Source organism: Amphiura filiformis, chromosome 19 (assembly GCF_039555335.1).
Source record: "Amphiura filiformis chromosome 19, Afil_fr2py, whole genome shotgun sequence".
Taxonomy (NCBI): domain Eukaryota; kingdom Metazoa; phylum Echinodermata; class Ophiuroidea; order Amphilepidida; family Amphiuridae; genus Amphiura; species Amphiura filiformis.
This window is the reverse complement of record NC_092646.1, coordinates 21851374-21872222: the sequence shown is the minus strand read 5'-3', so window position 1 is coordinate 21872222 and position 20849 is coordinate 21851374. Positions and strand designations below refer to the sequence as shown.

Sequence of the window (20849 nt, the reverse complement as noted above, 5' to 3'; positions counted from 1 at the left end):
GTGTGGAAGATTAAAGTCATGTCTTCCATAGGGGGTGTATGGATTTCAACTGGAATAATCCAATGCCACTATTCAATAAAACCATTTTTGAACATTAGCTGTAAACATTCTAATATAAGGATATTTAAAGGCTCATTTTAGTGATCCCAGCGAAAGTATTAAAAAAAATTGTGTATAAATTGCCTAAAAGTGAGGAAAAGTCATTTAAAGACAAACTTTCTACATGTTCAACAAAAGACGTCTATCGCACAATTAAATCGCTTCTCAACAAACATGTTCAACAGCTACCATACTACGATTCTGCTACAGACCTTGCCAATCAATTCTCCTCATATTTTGTAAATAAGATTGTAAATATCAGAATGAAACTAGACAGTCAAAATGTTACTGTTCCTGATCGCTTTTGTGACTCTTCTTGTGAAAATATTCCACCACTTGAAGTGTTTAGGCCAACTACTGATGAAGAAATATTGAAAATCATCATCCCAACATGGTACCTCAAAGACAAGAATCTACCTCAACTTCTTCCAGTGCTAACTGATATTGTTAATGTCTCTCTTGCAGTCAAGTTAGCTCAATCGATAAGGCGTTCGACTATGGTGCGAGAGGTTGCGAGTTCGAACCCTGGTGGTGCCTAGTATGCTCTCGTGGAAAAATTGAGTTAGCTTGAAATTCCCTTGGACAAGGAACTCACTGCTAATTTGTCTCGTTGTAACCCGTACGAAACTCGGGAAGCTGATCCTGGTTGCGATGGTTATTTGTGGAATGTCTAGGGTGTGCGCTCTTGAAGCAGCAAAGTCCCTGAATTGTTGTGTAATGGTTTATGGAATGATGTGGGGCCATAGTGGTCAGCGACAACCTGTAAAGTGTGCTGAGGCTTGTGGATCAACGTCTAGGCGTTGTGCCTGTGCGTAGCGCACTATAAATCACTGCGCTTTTCTTTTTTTTTTCTTTTTTTTTTCTTTCTACTGGAGTTTTTCCAAAAGGCGCTCATTCTGCAATTATACGGCCGCTCCTTAAAAAGCAACTCTGGATCAAAATGTTCTCAAAAACTACAGACCTGTTGCCAACATAACTTTTGTTGGCAAATTAATTGAAAAAAAATGCATGCTCACGTCTCACAGAACATATGGATTTAAACCACCTTGCGGATCCTTACCAATCAGCATACAGACCACTGCACAGCACTGAATCAGCACTTATAAAAGTAAAAAATGACATTATGTTTTCAATTGATGCTAACAGAGCTGTTCTTCTTGTGTTATTAGACTTATCAGCTGCTTTTGACACGATTGATCACAACATCTTAATTTCTCGTCTTTCTCAACGAATTTGTGTCAGAGGACCCGCATTACACTGGTTTCGTTCATATCTTGCTGATTGGTCTACCCAAGTGGATATAGCAGGTCAACTCTCAGAGCCAATTATCTCGCAGTTCGGTTTACCACAGGGCTCTGTTGTTGGACCTGTTGGCTACACTGTGTACACCCTTCCAATTGGTGACATTGCAAATTATCATAATATTTCTCATCATGTTTATGCCGATGATACACAGTTATATATATCATTTAATCCCAAAGTGCCGTGCGATCTTGACAGTGCAATAATTCGACTTCAAAATTGTGTATTAGATATAAAAAAAACTGGATGACTGCAAACAAACTGTCGTTAAATGATAGTAAAACAGAATTCTTTATAGCTGCATCACCATATTATTATAACAAACATTTGCCATATAATATAACTTTATCTATTGGAAATGAACGCATCGAATCTGCAAAGACCATTAGGAACCTGGGTGATTTTTTCGATACTCACATGACTATGTCTTCTCATATTACAAATGTTAGCAAATCTGTTATCTTTCATCTTCGAAACATTGCTAGAATTAGGAAATATATCGACCAACCTACATGTCATCATGCCACACGTTCATTGATACTTTCTCGTCTTGACTATTGTAATGGACTTCTCTCCTCATCACCATCTACTCATATTATTCGTCTACAACGTGTTCAAAACTGAGCAGCACGTCTTGTATTTGAAATCGACCGAAAACACTCACCGGGTCCACTTTTGAAATCACTTCATTGGCTTCCAATACGCCAAAGGATCATTTTCAAATTACTTTTGCTTGTATATAAATGTCTTCACAACCAAGGACCAACATAATTGTCAAATTGCTTATCATTGTATGTTCCAAAGAGACAACTCCGATCTTGCGATGATTATCTTCGCCTTGACTATCCCATGACTAGAGTCTTAGCTGGTGATAGAACTTTTACAGTTTTTGCATCAAAAGAGTGGAATAAGCTACCTGTCTATATTAGACAATCTTCTTCTACAAATATATTCAAAAAAGCGCTTAAAACTTATTTGTTCCCATAACATGTTCTTATTGATATTGTAATTTGTATTATTTTTAAGATGCACCTTCAAAATGTAGTTTTAAGTGGTTGTATTAAGGTATTTTGTAAGCGCTCTGAGCCTTATGGAAATGGCGCCAATGCTCTATGTATTGTATTGTATTGTATTGTATTGTATTGTATTGTATTGTATTGTATTGTAAATTGTCATGAAGTATTTTTGAAAAAATTGGCAAATAACGAGGAAAACAGCTGTTGAGCGTCAATACGGTACTGAAATTTTGTTCAATACCTTAAAGGTATTGAATTTGTATAATTTTGCCACATTCAAAATTTATATTAATATTGGTTTTTTTCAGAAAAAGGGAGAATAGTGTTTTGATATTAATCAGTCTAGGCCAACGGCCTGCGGGAAACACGGGAGCAAAAATCGTGATAAAGAAAGTGAAATAGTTACTCAAAGCATAAATTTGATCACCTGCACAGAAAAATATTATTGAGTCAGTTGACTAATTTGGATGAATCTTTGGTTTATCCATGATTTGACACGTTTTGACGTTTTATTGAGACTATTAATGAGTTAAATGAGTCAAGTGGCTTGCTTCAACTGAGTCAAGTGAGTCACTAATGCGTCAACTGACTCATTTGTTACTTGACTCATTAGTGATGAGTCATTTGACTCAATAAAATGTGAAAAGGTGTCAAATCATTGACAAACCAAAGACTCGTCAAAATGGGACAACTGACTCACTTAACTTAGTCGAGAGCCAATGATGTGTCTGTTTTCCCACTTTTTCATCTGCTATTTTTGTTTTTGCACCTTCAGTGCAGTCTCGGTGAATGTGGACACCAAAATCACTAGTTTCCTCTGCTATTTTTGTCTTTGCGTGTTTGGTCACCTTCAGTGCACTCTCGGTGATTGTAGACACCAAAATCACTCAGAATACGATACTGTATTGTTTTGTAAGCTTACAAGTAAGCTTAACTCGGTCTCCCATTTCGGGAAGCGTACTGATCGGTTGTTTGCAAAGCTCAACTAATGCCAGCTCATATTTAGTACTCATGAGTTACACAATTTCTGCAGCAATGATGATGTGTCGCCATATCTTTGACCCATTGTCATCATTTCACTGCGTCAATAAAAAACAGGTATTTAAAAAAAATGAGTCAGATTGCTGAAGACTCACAAAAGAAAGCTCAGAATGAGTCAAGTAACTCGATATTTTTTTCTGTGTGGGAGCTTTTGCAATGTATCACTATTCCTTGTTCACTCGGTTGATGGACTGATGAAAGATGCTTGTTACTGGTCAGAGGCTATCGGACCCCGCATCGGACCGTAACATCCTACTCCGTCCTAGATTATCTATGAACAACAATTTTAATCTGTAATCATTGAGAACATGTTTCTTACATCAACAACGACTAGATTCAATATTTTTCAAAGAAATATCCATCTCATGAGTAGTTCTAGAAACTAGTGTGGAATTCTTGGGGCAAAAAGTCCTAACCCACAAATTAAAAGTGACCGGTTTGTGTGTAAAAATAATTGTACGAATCATTTCCACAAAATAGTTAGTCTGTTAAAGAACTCCTATATTAATGCTTGTATACTTTATTTATGTAAATTCTCATGAACTTTGTCAAAAAATAACTTATCGCGAACAAGTAACATGTGTTTTCATTAGGAAATGAATTTGGAGAAAACCTTCTGTTAATAAAATACTATGCTGAGCCACCAGCCTGGGTGGCTCACGCTCCAGTAATTTCAGATGATTGAGCTCAGTAATACATCAAAGAATGTCTTCCAATTCATGAAAACAAATAGATAATCAGCTTATCGGATTAAAAGCTTATAGAGGGAAGGTCTTGCTGCTCAGCGAGTGTTTGAAATTATCAGAAGGTTTTTTCCAAATTCATTCTCTAACGGGTTAGGACTTTATTACACCCACCTCTTCCATTGTGATTATTTTTTCCAAGTGTAGGGATACTTTTTGGCGCAGTATACATAATTGTCATTAGATTTATAAAGTTTACTTCGAGGACAGATAGATGTCAAAAATATTAATTTTAACAACTTGCCAAAAAATTTGAAATTATATCGCGTATTTCAGAAAATCAAAATTATTTGATATCGGTAGAACATTCCTCGAATTCAGAATGCAATTTGGTGTATCTGATGGGCTCACATGGCCCATAAAATACTGTACAACGGTGGGTGACCGACCCCTTAAGCAAAATGATTATGTTGTCCTTCAATCATAACAAATTTAGCTCATTGAATTCAAATTAAGTGTAAGGTTGGGACAATATGCCAAAATCAAGTTTGAAAAAAAAAAATCATTTCAATCCGGGACATCGTACGTGGCTTTAAAGGGGATCATTGCGAAATGGGTGAACCGTGAAATGACGTTTCTGGAGCGGGTCGATCGTTCAGTTATTGTTCCTTTGATAATAGTGTTTACCTATCAGCAATACACTTCCGCTCGGACAGGTATAGGCTCTATCGTATCGTCACTTAGTCGTCGTCTTAACTCGTCTATCGTGGTATTTTCACTGTGATTAATTTCAAATACAACACTTAAAATGTCAGCACTTATTTGCAAATGTGTGTTAATTGTGGTTGGATATAATATAATATTACTTTCATGCAATATTAAGGTACGTTGACGTTCGCTTGTTTATGTTTTTCGAATAACTAAATTTTACGATATACATCGACACATGTGTATACAAGACTCACGTGCACCCAGTATTATGCCAGTTCACTGGTTGGACTTGAATGTGTTTATGTTCCAGTGTATGATGCGTATTGGACTCTTCCCTTGTTTGTATAATGGCTGGTGGGTATTAAATCATCCCTGGTAAGCATCATTAATTGATGCCGTACACTGGTGTGTAATGTGTTGTTTGTACTGTTTACCCTTACTACTCATATCCAAAAGTACCAGACTTGAGCCCTGTTTAACAGGAACAGTCTGTGTATAGCTCAGTGGTTAGAGCGCTCACCCTGCAAGCGAGAGGCTGGGGTTCAAGTCCCCGCACAAAACTGATGGGTACCAATCATTTTGATACAGACTACATGATGCGTAGGTTTTCTTCCCTTGGTTGTATATAGGCTGGTGGGTAAGCATCATTAATTAATCTCGTGCACTGGTGGTTAATATGTGTTGTTTGTACTGTTTACCCTGACTGCTCATATCCATAAGTACCAGACTTGAGTCCTGTTTATCAGGGACAGTCTGTTTAGCTCAGTTGTTGGAGCGCTCGCCCTGCAAAGCGAGAGGCTTGGGGTTCAAGTTCTCGCACAAGCAGGTATGTGCAGAGTTTTTATCTGGTTGATCTGCCTATGGATGTTATATTTCCATTTGTAATTTCAAGTTTCATTGTGCTAATTAATGTGCAATTCGTGATTCTTCTTTACCTTGATGTTTAGCCCAAGTAAGCTTACTGTTTAGTCTCTTTAAGACAATTTAATCAAGAAATTTATAATTTGATGTTTTTACCAAGATTAAGAAATTAAGTTCAATAAATTCACGTCGATTACACCAAATCCGAGCATAGTCGCCCAAAGAATGTTCTAGACGATTCTAGTTGGGGAAAACAAAAGGGAATTCCCAACAGAAGCAAGCGTCATAATAGGTCTCGGGTCGATGCACAACTTTCACTGCACACAATACCTTGTTCGCACATAAAGCGACTGAATTTAATGCTTGAAAGATTTTTTTTGTTGTCCAAGATTGGTCTCAAAAATGATGACTAATAACCACGGGGGTTGTGACCCGTTTACACAAACCAGGAATTTAACTTTGACATTTTTTGAAAATAATGTTATAGTAACCATGGTAACTGAGTGGTTGATAACTTTTGAAAATACGATATAGGCATATGCCTTCAATTTGACAATCTTTAGTTTTAATATTCTGAGAAATGCAGCAATGAATTTGTCCAAATACACAACATGTAGCCTCCAATGCAATGGATATTAAAACATGTAAAAAGCTTCAAAAGTCAATATCAGGCAAAGTAATATCCCAATTGCTTCTGTTTAAAACCCAGATATCCAGCGGCATAGTCAGGAACTTTTCAGAGGGGTGGGCAAAGGAGGGGACAGGGAATGTAGTTTTCAGGTGAAGGGAGCAAATGTTGACGAAAATGGTCCAAACGGACTAAAAGTATACAAAAAAGTCCTAAAATACGATCAATCTTATATACTATTTAACCTTCAAATATTTTTTCATTCAGGTTTGTCGACATGTTCCGGGTTTCGTAGGAATGGGTAAAATATTTCCTTTGCAATGAATGCGTTTGCTATATATTTGATTTTTTGTTTGTAAACTAAAAAGCCACAGCCAAGGTCAAATTCGAAACGCACGTACTTTCCCAATAAATTATATATACACGATTAATATAAGCACAACCTTATTTGAAACACTTTTAATGCAGCACTGCGTGATTATTCCTCACCTCTAAAATTACTCTAACAAGTTGATATGTTTGTGTATATCAACTTTCTTTCAGATTCTCTTCAAAACTGGAGATCATTATAATCAGAAAATAAATTCTGATTTCTTTTTTTTCGTTCGTACTTTCTTTCCTTCTTTCTTTCTTTCTTACCTACTTTTCTTTCTTTCTTTCTTTCTTTTCTTTCTATCTTTCATTCTTTTTTCTTTCTTTCTTTCTTTCAGATGGTATATTGCTCACAAGCTGATGTTGGAGACACGACATTGGACAGACAGGGTCGACAAGTTCCATGTATACCGTCACCTCCAACCGCTGTAGGTTTCTGTTAATCAAAATATATTTAACATACCTTAAGGGATCTAGAATGAGCGTTTATTGCGTTTCGACAGTATTATTTGTGGGACATGAGAGCACCTCAGACCTATCGAATTGCATTCTGAATACGAAGCATATCTTTCTGATATCAAGTAATTTTCATTTTTGAAAATCACGATATAATACAAATTTTATGACAAATTATAAAAATTTGATATTTTTCAAATTTTTGATATATAACAGTCCTCGAAGTAAATTATATAAATCTAATGATATATTCTTAAAGTGTATGTAGCTGGGAGGAAAAGCCGATGGTCAATTGAAAATTTTGACCTTTCATATTGAAGATATGGATTTTTTTCCCAAAAAGACCTAATTTTTTTTGGTGTTTTTGGAAAAAAAATCCATATATTCAATACGAAAGGTCCAAATTTTCAAATGATCGTCGGCTTTTCATCCCACCTACATACACTTTTAGTATAATCATCAGATTTATAAAGTTTACTTCGAGTACTGTTAAATATCAAAAATATCAATTTTAATGATTTGCCATAAAATGTGTATTAAATTGCGAATTTCAAAAATCAAAATTATTGATATCAGAATGACATTCTTCGTATTCAGAATGCAATTCGATATGCCTAATGTTTTCTAAAGTCCCAAAATAAATACTGTCCAAACGTTCATACCCCAGCCCTTAAGGGATCCGGAATGAACGTTTTGAGCGTTTCGACAGTATTTTTTGTGGGACATGAGAGCACATCAGACATATCAAATCGCATTCTGAATACGAAGAATGTCTTTCTGATATCAAATAATTTTCATTTTTTGAAATTCACGATATAATACAAATTTTATGACAAATTGTTATAATTTGATATTTATCACATTTTTGATATATAACATTCCTCGAAGTAAATTATATAAATCTAATGATATATTCTTAAAGTGTATGTAGTTGGGAGGAAAAGCGACGATCAATTGAAAATGTTGACCTTTCATATTGAAGATATGGATTTTTTTCCCAAAAAGACCTAATTTTTTTGGTGTTTTGGGAAAAAAATTCATGTCTTCAATACGAAAGGTCAAAATTGTCAATTGATCGTCGGCTTTTCATCCCACCTACATAAACTAAGAAAATTTATTTATTTATTTATTTATTTATTTATTTATTTATTTATTTATTTATTTATTTATTTATTTATTTATTTATTTATTTATTTATTTATTTATTTATTTATTTATTTATTTATTTATTTATTTATTTATTTTCAATGATTGTGCGTTAATATTCACACCTGGTACGGAGACACTGCACTTTCATCAGAATAAATGTATATTTCAACGGTGTCTCTGTTGGTGCCTTTTGTACATCTCATTCACTGAAGAGGTAATTACGTACCCTGATCTGCACAAATCATAGGACCCACGATATACACAGCAAATTTTGAACTTTCCGCGCTGTTTTCACTTTTTGCTGACCACCACAAGATAAGCTGACACTACCTTCAACAGGACGGTAAATTTAGTTGTACTGCAATGTGTCATGAGCCATGTGATGTCTGTCGACTTATTGCTGAGGCAGCGAACAAGTTACGTAACTATTTCTGCGGCGAATGTACGCCAAGACGAAATTAACCTGTTGTCCAGACCTCGTCGAGGGACAATACTGTGAATATAGGACTTATAGAGGTTATCCATGTTCTATAAGCTGCATATCCTATCAACGACTGCTATACCTTGTTTAGGACATTCTAAAGAAGTACCTGCATGTGCAACCATGACTGTTTCAAAATAGCCCGCCAAAGTCATGCAGGTAACTCCGAGGTCGTGCATTGAATTAGTTTGAATGAGGAATACTACGGGAACCAGTGCCTTTTGTTAGAAAGCACACATGAGTGAAGTGGATAACCTCTATTGTTAAAATGTGGAGAGTCGCAAGTCAAATTAACGACAAAGGCGTAAAGGAATTCCGACTAAATATGAATTCACTCTTTCTGTGATAAGGGACCCCTCACAAACACTTGTAAGGTGATGCAAAAATGATGAAAAAATTATCGCGAAATTCTTTCGCCCCCCCCCTTTACAGACCTCGACAATTTCAGGGCCCCCCTTTGTGACATGAAAATTATGGGTCAAACCCATAGGGCAGAATATAAACTCAATTTTTCCAGGAAATTTTGTGGTCATTTTTTTCAGGCCCCCCCTAGGAAGGTCAAAAAATTTCAGGGCCCCTTTTTTGCATCAGGCCCCCCTAACAAGTGTTTGTGAACGGTCCCTAAGTACCATTTATTCCTTACTTTTCTAGAATGCAAATTGCATAGTGTGTAATGGAGAGACAACGTTTCAAATCACTGGGAATTGTTGGTGTGATGTATGCCGGCCTGGGCGGTACATGAAAACAAGTTGTGAGTGTGCACCGAATGGGACAGTTATAAAACCTACAGAGTAAGTATACCGTGGTATTATGGGATATTCGAAGGTTTTTTAATTTGCTCCGAAGGTACTCCATTACATTCCCTAAGTATACTTATGTGATATTTTGTTAGCACCAAATAGTCGTGCGGTAGACTCTTTTCAAATTATGAAACAGCCTTTAGTACGCGGAATTCGCTGTCGTTGTGCACGTTTGTAACCATTAGTTACTGCTCCAAGCCTGGGCTCATACACCTGTTCCCAATTTTGATATGCCATCGTAACAAAGAAAGCGTGATCCCGTTGACATAGCAACGGTCATATTCTACTGAGACAGGGAATAGGGAAGGTTTTAACTTAACAAAGAGGAAGCTCCGAAATCTCAGTGTAAAAGCTACAGAGCGTAAACTGTCTCATTTGCATAACAAGGAACCACTTTAATAAGAGCCAACGTCCTTTTCAATTTAGTTGATACCTGGTTTGGATTATTTCTCTGAAAGGTCGTTTTTTACCAGTGTTTACTCCGATCCGAATGACCCTTGTCCTGAATGTTGAAGGGATGTCTTTACTCCGAGGGAGCTTATTTCTGAAAGCGTATTTCAGAAAATTTTTTTGCTTCAAATGGTCAGTTATTTTATTTGGAACATTGACCTTTCGGGTCAAGCACACGTCAAGAAAGACCCCTTCTATTTAACACACCTAATAATATTTTAGAAGATTTGAATAATAATTTTTGAAACAAACAGTTCTAGTAAAAAACATGACAAAGGATAAAATGGCGCTCCAGAACCAAACCTTTCGGTATTTTCTGGTTTATGGACTTCCATAGAGAAAGCGTATTTGGCAAAACAACCCTTCGGAAATTATGATAACTGTTCGAAATATTGCTCTTACCTGTCCTTCATTATCTAGTCTTCTAGTTATACATTAATTTGTGTGTCGGTGCCACCTAAACAAAATATAATTAACTATAGAGTCTGACTTAAGCACTTTGGAATTTGATGTATATGAAAGCTGATTCATTATACAATTCCATACATTATTTGGTTATAATTTGGTTTTGGCATTAAAATATCAAATAATATAGTTCTTTCAAAGACACCGTGTAATTGAGCTCTCTGTTTTAGCGTTCTTACTGCTGTTAAGGGAAGGGGTGTGAACGTTTGGACAGTATTTATAGTGGGACATTAGAGCACATCAGACATATCGAATTGCATTCTGAGTACGAAGAATGTCCTTCATGATTTCAAATAATTTTGATTTTTTGAAATGTAATACACATTTTATGGCAAATCATTAAAAATTGATATTTTTGATATTTAACAGTACTTGAAGTAAACTTTATAAATCTGATGATTTATACTTAAAGTTTATGTAAGTGGGATGAAAAGCCGACGATCAATTAGAAATTTTGACCTTTCGTATTGAAGATATGGATTTTTTTCTCAAAATACCAAACAAAAATAGGTTTTTTGGGGAAAAAATCCATATCTTCAATATAAAAGGTAAAAATGTTCAATTAATCGGCGGCTTTTCCTCCCAGCTACATACACTTTAAGAATATATCATTAGATTTATAAAATTTATTTCGAGGACTGTTATATATCAAAATTTGAAAAATATCAAATTTTAATAATTTGTCATAAAATTTGTATTATATCGTGAATTTCAAAAATGAAAATTATTTGATATCAGAAAGACATGCTTCGTACTGTCGAAACGCCATAAACGCTCGTTCTAGATCCCTTAAGTTCCCAGCAAACACAAAACATTTTCGACATCATTCGCAAATTGTTATAAAAGGTTGTCAGGTTATATAAAGGGTATATTAAGAGTATAAAACGTTTTCATAACATTAAATAACATTCGTTGGCAATTTACTGCACAGCAAACACAAATGTTTTACAGAAAACATTTAAATGTCGGGTTATATAAAGGGTATATAAACGTTTTAATAACATTCCAAAAACATTTTTGAAAACTTGGTACAAATCATTCTAAACAGAATGATATTTTGGGGTTGAAAAAACATTTTGCAAAAAATGTTTGCCCAAAATATTTACAATAACGTTTTTAAAATGTTTTCACGACCTTTATATAACCCGACATTTAAATGTTATTAAAACGTTTTGTGCAAATATTGTAACATAATGTTAAAAGTGTTGACAAAATATTTGACCAAAAATGTTTGCAAAAATAGTTTAAAATGACATTTCGAAAACATTTTAAAAATATTGTCGTAGTGTGTTTTCGTACAAAACGTTTTAAAACGATTTCATGACCTTTACATAACCCGACATTTTAATGTTATTAAAACGTTTTTACCTAAACCAAAACGCAAAATACAACTCATTTTAAACGTTTTAAAAACGTTTTTGTGTTTGCTGGGTTCTTAGTCTTAGTTTGGTTTTCTTTTATTTTCATACTGCTTGCTGATATAGCTGCAAACTACCTGAATTGGACGAGGGATTCATGCCCGAATCTAATTTTTGTGATAAACCATACCCGTGTACAGAGTGCGAAGGTGCTTTAATTCCCGTAAGTATTTCAATACGTTTCAAGAACCTTAAAAAATATGCAATATTTCACCGACTTTAATATTATCGAAGGTAATAACTCATTTAGCCGAATAGTTACCGTAGCATATACTCATATAGTGACACTGATATCATGGTTAGTAGATGATACTAAACATGTCCTAGGGAACTACATGACTGCACAATGTTTTCTTATGTAACTCATTGACCCATGGCCCTTAAGGGATCTGGAATGAGCGTTTTGAGTGTTTGGAAAGTATTTTGTGTGGGACATGAGAGCACATCTGACGTATCGGATTGCATTCTGAATACGAAGAATGTCTTTCTGATATCAAATAATTTTCATTTTTTGGAATTCACGATATAATACAAATTTTATGACAAATTATTAAATTTGATATTTTTCACATTTTTGATATATAACAGTCCTCGAAGTAAATTTTATAAATCTAATGATATATTCTTAAAGTGTATGTAGCTGGGAGTAAAAGCCGACGATCAATTTAAAATGTGGACCTTTCATATTGAAGATATGGATTTTCCCCAAAAAGACCTCATTTTTTTTGGTGTTTTGGGAAAAAAATCAATATCTTCAAATTTTCAATTGATCGTCGGCTTTTCATCCCACCTACATAACCTTTAAGTACAAATCATCAGATTTATAAAGTTTACTTCGAGTACTGTTAAATATCAAAAATATCAATTTTTAATCATTTGCCATAAAACGTGTATTACGTTGCGAATTTCAAAAAATTCAACACTTTTTGATATCAGGAGCATATTCTTCGTATTCTCACAACAAATACTATCCAAACGTTCATACCCCATCCCTTAAACCAGTTCATTTAACTATTAAAACCAGTTTATTGCACGATTGACCCTGTAAATTAATATTTGCATAAATACCATGTAGACTATAACTTTTTCTTCCAATTAACAGGTATCTTCATGCAAAGGTGCTGAAGATAGAAGATGTGATTGCCCACCAGACACATATGAGGACCCATCGGACAAATCTAAATGTCTGCATATACCACGCTGCCCAAAGGATTATCAGATTCAAAGAGTGCCTATAATTGGTAAATAAAAATGTTAAAATTAATCTTAGTCATGATCCGTGTTTTATAACTGACTCATTATGGAATATGTACAGTTTCACCGCCTTTTTGATTGTATAAATATGAATCATAGTTTATACTTAGATTTTGCTCAGCGCCAGTACACATGGTTGAACCAGGATAAGGCAATAGAAACAAATTAGTTCGATATTTCGATCGAGCATCGATGCTTGGTCGATCCTTATTATTTTTGAAGTCAATTAATTTACTATTGTTAATTGTGATAAAATAGTAATTTGTGCCTGTAGGGATATTGACCAATATAAATTTGGCGTTAATTCTGATTAATTAGTTGATAGTTAATTAATAACAAGCATCGAAGCAGCATCGACGGTCGATCCAGAGATCGAACATATGTGACGTGTCATGTCAAAAGGAGACACTTTTGGGCAGGATCGTAAATGGAGAAATAGCCAAAAATCTGCACGGGGTGATTTTTTCACAATTTGGGTTTGTTGCAAATTTGTGATGTTATCAATGTTTAAAATATTGTCTGATAGTTTCAGACCGGAATATAACTGGTATCTTGTATTTTTGGAGACATTTTTCAAGGTAATTCATACTCTCAACATTGTCAATAATATTTTTAAAGGCCGATATCTCAATTTGCAATTTTATAGTACCATAACTTACAAACTCAATATCTTCGCTTAGGAATGTCCTATTTTATTGGGGAAAATGGCGTTGTGGAGCAAAATATCTCTATATTTCGGATATGTAAAAACCTCACAATTGATAACCTGCCCAAAAGTGTCTCCTTTTGACATGACACGTCACATATTTGTTTCTGGTGCCTAAACAAAGCAAACTTTTACTATACGCTTATTTCGTATGCTACTTCGTTAAACCTAATTGCATGTTGCCTTATTGTCTTGGATTTTGTCTATTTACGAAAATAATATTTGTATTTAGTCAATTCTTGTTTTCTATACTTTTACAGATTATCCTTATTTTGAATATGGTTGTGTTCCTATTAAAGGGTCTGATGAGCCTCGATCTGACAGTAAGTTGTTTCATGTTAGTTTTTGTCACAAAATTGATCAAATCAGTTTGAAATATAAGTCAGTTTCCAAGAAATCACTATCAATTGACTGTGAAGATTCGTATGGTAAATGTCCCAAGAAAATGTTATTGTAAACAGACTGTTAGTAACTGATACTTGTAATCTCTACTCCCCATTCCAGAAAAAGACAGTACTAATTTTTTTGGATTAAAAAATATTATCCTGTTTTGACAAATGCAACATAGCTAAATCCTAATCCTTTAGTTAGTCCTAACTGGCAATGAAAGTAAAATTTCAATATTAGGTCAATTTTTTGGAAATAAGGGCCAAAAACTTGCATTTTTAGGGCGTTTTTCAATCTTTTCGTATTCTGTGACAAAGACTTGAATAAAGACTAATTTCAAGTTATGCATTCTAATTTTTGGAAAACACATTTTCCAATTTTTTTCATAACCAAAAAATAACATATAATATTCAAATTATGAGCTTACTTTTACCATATACTCAAGATTTTGAACGCTTAGGCTTGTGCCAAGTCTTGTAATTTTGTGATTACAATAGTAAGAAACATGCAAAATTGCACGTTTTGGACCATTTTCCCTCAAATTGAAAAAATATTAAAACTTGACTTTTATTGCCACTTAGAACTAACAAAATGATTAGGATTTAGCTATGTTTTATTTGGCAAAACAGGATAATATTTGTTTAATCCAAAACAAATTAGTGCTGGATTTCTCTGGAATGGGGAGTAATTATAACTGTAACTGATGGTGTCATTGTAACCAGACTTTTATCATCTTAGTGACCTGACTGTAACGGGTATTCATCTCACTGGTATCAAGCCTAATATTACCTGACTGTAGCTGGTATACATCTGCCCGAAAGTGATGCCCTTAAATTGATTACTAGACTGTAATTGGTAGTCTTTACACTTGTTTGGCAGCTATCCTAGCTTATCCTGATTAGTTCTATCGGATGGAGTGTGGTTTCAAAATATTTAATATAAAATAATAGCTTTAGAAGCTTTTAGATTTATTTATTAACGTTCTTTATGGCAATTTCTAGATACAATTGCGGCACCATCGATAACAGAAACACAGAAGACAGCCGATGGCTCCAACACACCAGGTAAGTACATCTGTAATGAAAGACAGATAAAAAAAAAACTAGTTCGCGTCTGAAATTCTGACAAATAAACAAAAAATGTCGTACTGCGCAGGTCAGCAACCAATCACGGCGCGACTTTGCCCTGACGTAAGACGCAAACTAGTCTTTTTTATCTCTGTCTTTCATTAAAATGTATCTGTTTACCTTGAACTCAGTTTTTTTCTATTGTTAAACAGCGCTGCTACCTCGGCTTAATCAATTTACTCGATATCGGCGACAACTCTCTAGTCCGAAGGCTCCCTAGTCCGAAGGCTCCTTAGTCCGAAGGTTCGCTAGTCCGAAGAGTCCCATTCGCTCGTCCGAATTCTGAAAAAGTCCGAATATCGGGTTCTCTAGTCCGAATATAGAATAAGGCTCGCAAACCCTAACCTAACCCTAAACCCTAACCCTAAACCCTAACCCTAACACTAACCCTTATTCTATATATAGCAAACTTAATTTGGTTTTCGGACTAGCGACCATTCAGACTAGAGAACCTGTGGACTAGCGACCCTTCGGACTAGAGAGAAGTCACGCTCGATACCCTGGCCCCATAGAGTGACCAGGTATAAACAACCCATTGTCAGGGCCGTATTTACCTTTTGGGGGCCCTGCTAGGCCCTTGAGGAAGGCATGCGCATTTGCAAGTTTTGGTTCATGTATACTATAAGATCGACAGTGGGGGACAGTTAATACAATTTAGAGACAAGGAGCATATTTAGTTAAAATTTGAATAATTCAGACTATCTTAGACCAAAATGAAGGTACATTTTGCTATTTAAAGGGCCAGTGCAAACGCGAAAATTTACCCTATTTTAGCCGAAAACATGGTGTTTATTGGTGGCCTCAAATATTTTGGGCCCTTGGCCCGGGTCCACCTGGTCCAATTTTAAAGCCGGCCATTTCCATTTCCATTTTAACCATTCCTGTTTGACAGCTTTAGTTCGCAAATGAATTCAGTCGGCTATTCCATTTAAAATCCACACTACCCCTGTAGCTAAAGTCCTCCACTGAGGGAGTTTAAGTTTTGAATAGAATAGACAATTGGGTAACTTCCATTTGAAATACTCACTCCAGTTGTGGAAGATATAGGTAAAGCCATAATACAGGGTGATTTCAAAATGATTAACAAATTTACATTTGAAATTCATACTCCCCTGTGGAAGATATTTCCGAAATCTTCCACAGGGTGAGTGTGAATTTCAACTGGACTAGCCCAATTCCCAGTCCAGTTCAAAATACAGCCATGCACGGCATACAGTGCCATCGTCCCGATATCTTCATCATGGCAGAAATCGTCATAGTAGGTTGAATCCACCACAGCCACGCACGGTCATTTTGGTCCGACCTGTTTAATAGTTTTGAGACGCATAATGGGTCGAGGGACATCCGACGAAGGCTATTGACAATAACCTGGTCACTGACCTCTATAGATGTTAGTGAGTATGGTATACGCCATGAGGTCATCTGCTTTTTGACTGCATCCACGTGTGGCCTACGCTGCGCTATAGTTCGGCACATATAAAATCAGAATTGTGTCAGTTTTTGAGCTCAATACGGACGGTTCTTTCTCAATACCCAAGCTAACGACTATCATATCCTTTCAACACATATATTCAAGTGCACGCATCAAAATATGGCTTCTTTAGAATAACAAAATTACGGAAGATATTCATCATTTTCTATCCCGGTATCCAGAGATTTATCGTCTGAATATCAAATCGACTGAAATCGTGCATAGCACATTCATGTATATCGATCCCGTGTGTTAATTTTAGTGTCTCTGCTGTACAATGTAATTATTATCCAGGCGATCTCGGTGTGCGGCAGGCAATTACTTCAGCATCATGTTCGGATTACCATTGAGCATTTTAGCTATTCTTTGATTTATCTTTTAGATGAAACCGGCCGCAGTCAACCTTGCATCTGTCCGCCATGCGAGGCCAACAAAGAAAAAACACCAACGGCCAACAAAGAAGAAACACCAACAGACAACAGTAACAGAAGTACAGGCGATGATACAGACAATGCCTTGCATGATTGTAATTGTTTATGGTACATAGTAGCCATTGTTCTTCTGATATTTTGTGTTGTTCCTCTAGCAGTCATGTGTGGTGCATATAACAGCGAAAAAATTTTACCAAGAAGAGGTGAGTACGTGTTCTAGAAACCTGCCAAAATAAATAATTTAGAGACGTCTGTTTCAAAGATTTGAAAGAAGAATTAACAAAGGGAAAGGTTTACATCTGTCTGAAGTTAATGATTTCATATCAGTATCTCCAATTCCACTTCAAAAAGAATGATTTCACATCATTCTCCAGAAAAACAAAATTGTGCCTCGCATTTCCTTACTAGTAGGGAAAGTTGTTGGGTAGTTTTCTTAATTTATTTTAAATCTAACCTAGACCTTGCAATGACTCAATTGGACGTTTCGATGGTCTACAAACAACTATTTTTATTAACAATGATAGCTGAGATTGTCGAGGGAAGGTAATTACAAACTTAGTAAATTTATGTGGCCCCTCGTTTCTATATAATAGTCATAAACTGATAACAGTTTCATTTATTAAGTTATGTTTGCTAAGATCAGCATATTCGTTCTTATTTTTTTGCTACCCGTTCCTCCATCAGTACCAGGGTCGGACCCTCCTTCTGTCGAATCTACCCCTAACCTACACAGAGTTGTTTTTTACCAAGGAGGGGGTAAAAACAAACAACCTATAATTAGTGCCAACACGTCAATGGACACATTGGATGAGGACGTTGCTGAACATTCAGAAAATAATAATGATGGCGGTGGTGAGGAGGAGGATACTATAAGCGATCGGACAGGAATGCTAGGTATTTATTTATTAAAAATGACATGTTGGTAAATTCTAGTTCCTATAAGCTAGTATTATTGAAACCCTGTAGTTAATTACTGTAACTTAAGTAAGGAAGTCAATGTTATAGCGAGTAATAGCCCATTACGTTACATTTCCCTACAAGAATTGGCTAAATTACACACTCGTTCAGCTGCATTAATTCGAACGGTTAGAATTATTTAGATTTTTTTAAGAGGGACTGTAACGTAATGTCGATCTTAGTAAATATTGGTTGGAATCTCTTTCGGAGGCTGAAAGCCTTTCTATTTTGCTAGCAAGCACAAAAAGCATTTAAACCTCAAATATTCATCCTTGTACTTTTTGTACTTTTTCAGATTATCAAAGAACACGAAGAAGGTCATCGGTTACAGTATCCATGCCATCGGTGTCATCTGGTGATTCAGAAAGATGATGGAACTTCGCCGAAATAACTCTTTAGAATGTATTCTGCTGCATGTAAATAGTATTAGCCCAGAGTATGAGCAAGATTGTGTCTTAAAGGGGCATTCCGTGAGTCTAGCATCCTCTTTTGGGGGATAGTTCACTAGAAATCTACGAAAAAACATATTGGGTGCTGTCTTTGTCCCGTGCTTTTATCCTTGCTCGTCACCTTCCCTAAGGAGCACGAATATGCACGAAAGGTTGTGGATCACGAAGTTGCTCTTTAACAAGGCAAGATTTGCAACACAATAGAAGAAACTAGAAGGCTATATATTTGTACACAAATACGGCTATACCCGCATGTTATCGGTGTACCCAAACTTACAGTCCTTTTTTGCTGAGGACTTAAAATAAAGAAAATGTATGTGTTAAAAGTGAAAGTCCAAGTCACAAGCTTTAATTGAATGTAGGTTGCACTTAAAATAAAGAAATTGTAAAAAGTCCCCTCCCAGGGGAGTCGTCTCTCTTACTCTCCATAGGTTGCTGTTGTCAGTCTCTCTTACTCAGGTAGTATGTAAATTAAATGGAACAACCATTTCAGAGGGAGTATGTAAATTAAACGGAACAGCCTTTTTGTGGGCCATTTCAGAGGGAGTATGTAAATTAAATGGAACAGCCAATGGGTAAGTAATTTAACTGGAATAGCCTTAACGCTTCACGCTGGTATTTCCAATTATGATATAATACGATCTGTCTGTTTAGTCCTACGTGTGTGGGGTGGAGGGGTGCGTGCGTGGGTGTTAGTAACAATATGATTCTCAGGTGCTAAATATAGAAAATGTAAAAATTGAAAGTCCAAGTCACAAGCTTTAATTTAATGCAGGTTGCACTCTCGTAGCACTTTAAAAAAAAGAACTTGTAAAAAGTCCCCTGCCAGGGGAGTTGTCTCTCCATAGATTGTTGTTGTCAGTCTCTCTTATTCACAGTGAGGCTATGCAATATGATTAGGGAAAACTATTCCAGAGGGAGTATGTAAATTAAATGGAACAGCCATTTTGGAGTATTTAAATTAAACGGAACAGCCTATTTTGTGACCATTTCAGAGGGAGTATGTAAATTAAATAGAACAGCCAGTGGGTATGTAATTTAACTGGAACAGCCTTAACGCTTCACGCTGGTATTTCCAATTATTATATTAATAATTATAATACGGATATGTCTGTTTAGTCCTACGTGTGTAGGTGTGGGGGGGGGGGGTATGTGGGTGTTAATAACAATTTAATTCTCAGGTGCTATTGTGTACAAATTCTGAGCCCGGAAGCTGCTTTATTTGATGAGAAACGGCCGGCCCTTTGTTTTAACATTTGGGGCCATGGGGCCATATTTGACTTATGAGGCCCATGGACATATGTTGAAGTTTAATTCTCTAGTGCTATCAGTAGACTCAAGCTGGGCACTGTAGCTGCTTTATTTACTGAGTAACGGCCGGCCCAATGTTTTAGCATTTGGGGCCCTGGGGCCCATATAATGTAATATATGGGGCTCACATGTACATATAACAATGTGATTTTCAGGTGCAATCTGTGTACTAACTCTGAGCCCTAAAGCTGCTTTATTTACAGAGTAACGGCCGGCCCTATGTTTTAGCGTTTGGGGCCCTGGGGCCCATATAATGTAATATATGGGGCTCACATGTACATATAACAATGTGATTTTCAGGTGCAATCTGTGTACTAACTCTGAGCCCTAAAGCTGCTTTATTTACAGAGTAACGGCCGGCCCTATGTTTTAGCGTTTGGGGCCCTGGGGCCCATATAATGTAATATATGGGGCTCACATGTACATATAACAATGTGATTTTCAGGTGCAATCTGTGTACTAACTCTGAGCCCTAAAGCTGCTTTATTTACAGAGTAACGACCGGCCATATGTTTTAGCGTTTGGGGCCCAGGGGCCCATATTATGTGACATATGGGGTACATATGTACATATGACAATATAATACTGAAAACCTATCTGTGTACCAAATCTGAGCCCTGTAGCTACTTTATTTGCTGAGAAACGGCCGGCCCTTTGTTTTAACATTTGGGCCCCTGGGGCCTCTAGCCTTGTACATCTGGGGCCAAAATGGGCAAAAGGCACATCTACAATTTAGGGCTTATACATGTGCAACATATGAGCCCTAGTGCCCTTGTAGCTTTATAGCTAGGCTTGTCAATCTGTTGCCCCATATTTTTTAACAT

The 20849-nt window shown here is 36.0% G+C and overlaps 1 protein-coding gene across 1 annotated transcript; it reads left to right on the top strand.

Annotated features, from left to right (window-relative positions):
- Window positions 1–4905: 4905 nt before the first annotated feature.
- LOC140140296 (uncharacterized) lies at window positions 4906–18979 on the top strand. Its single transcript, XM_072162078.1, has 10 exons — window positions 4906–5024; window positions 7052–7141; window positions 9451–9590; window positions 11999–12095; window positions 13035–13173; window positions 14153–14215; window positions 15281–15343; window positions 17260–17511; window positions 17993–18202; window positions 18561–18979. Exons 1-10 carry the CDS (start codon window positions 4950–4952, stop codon window positions 18635–18637), a joined length of 1206 nt encoding a protein of 401 aa, XP_072018179.1. The 5' UTR covers window positions 4906–4949; the 3' UTR covers window positions 18638–18979.
- The last annotated feature ends 1870 nt before the right edge of the window (window positions 18980–20849 follow it).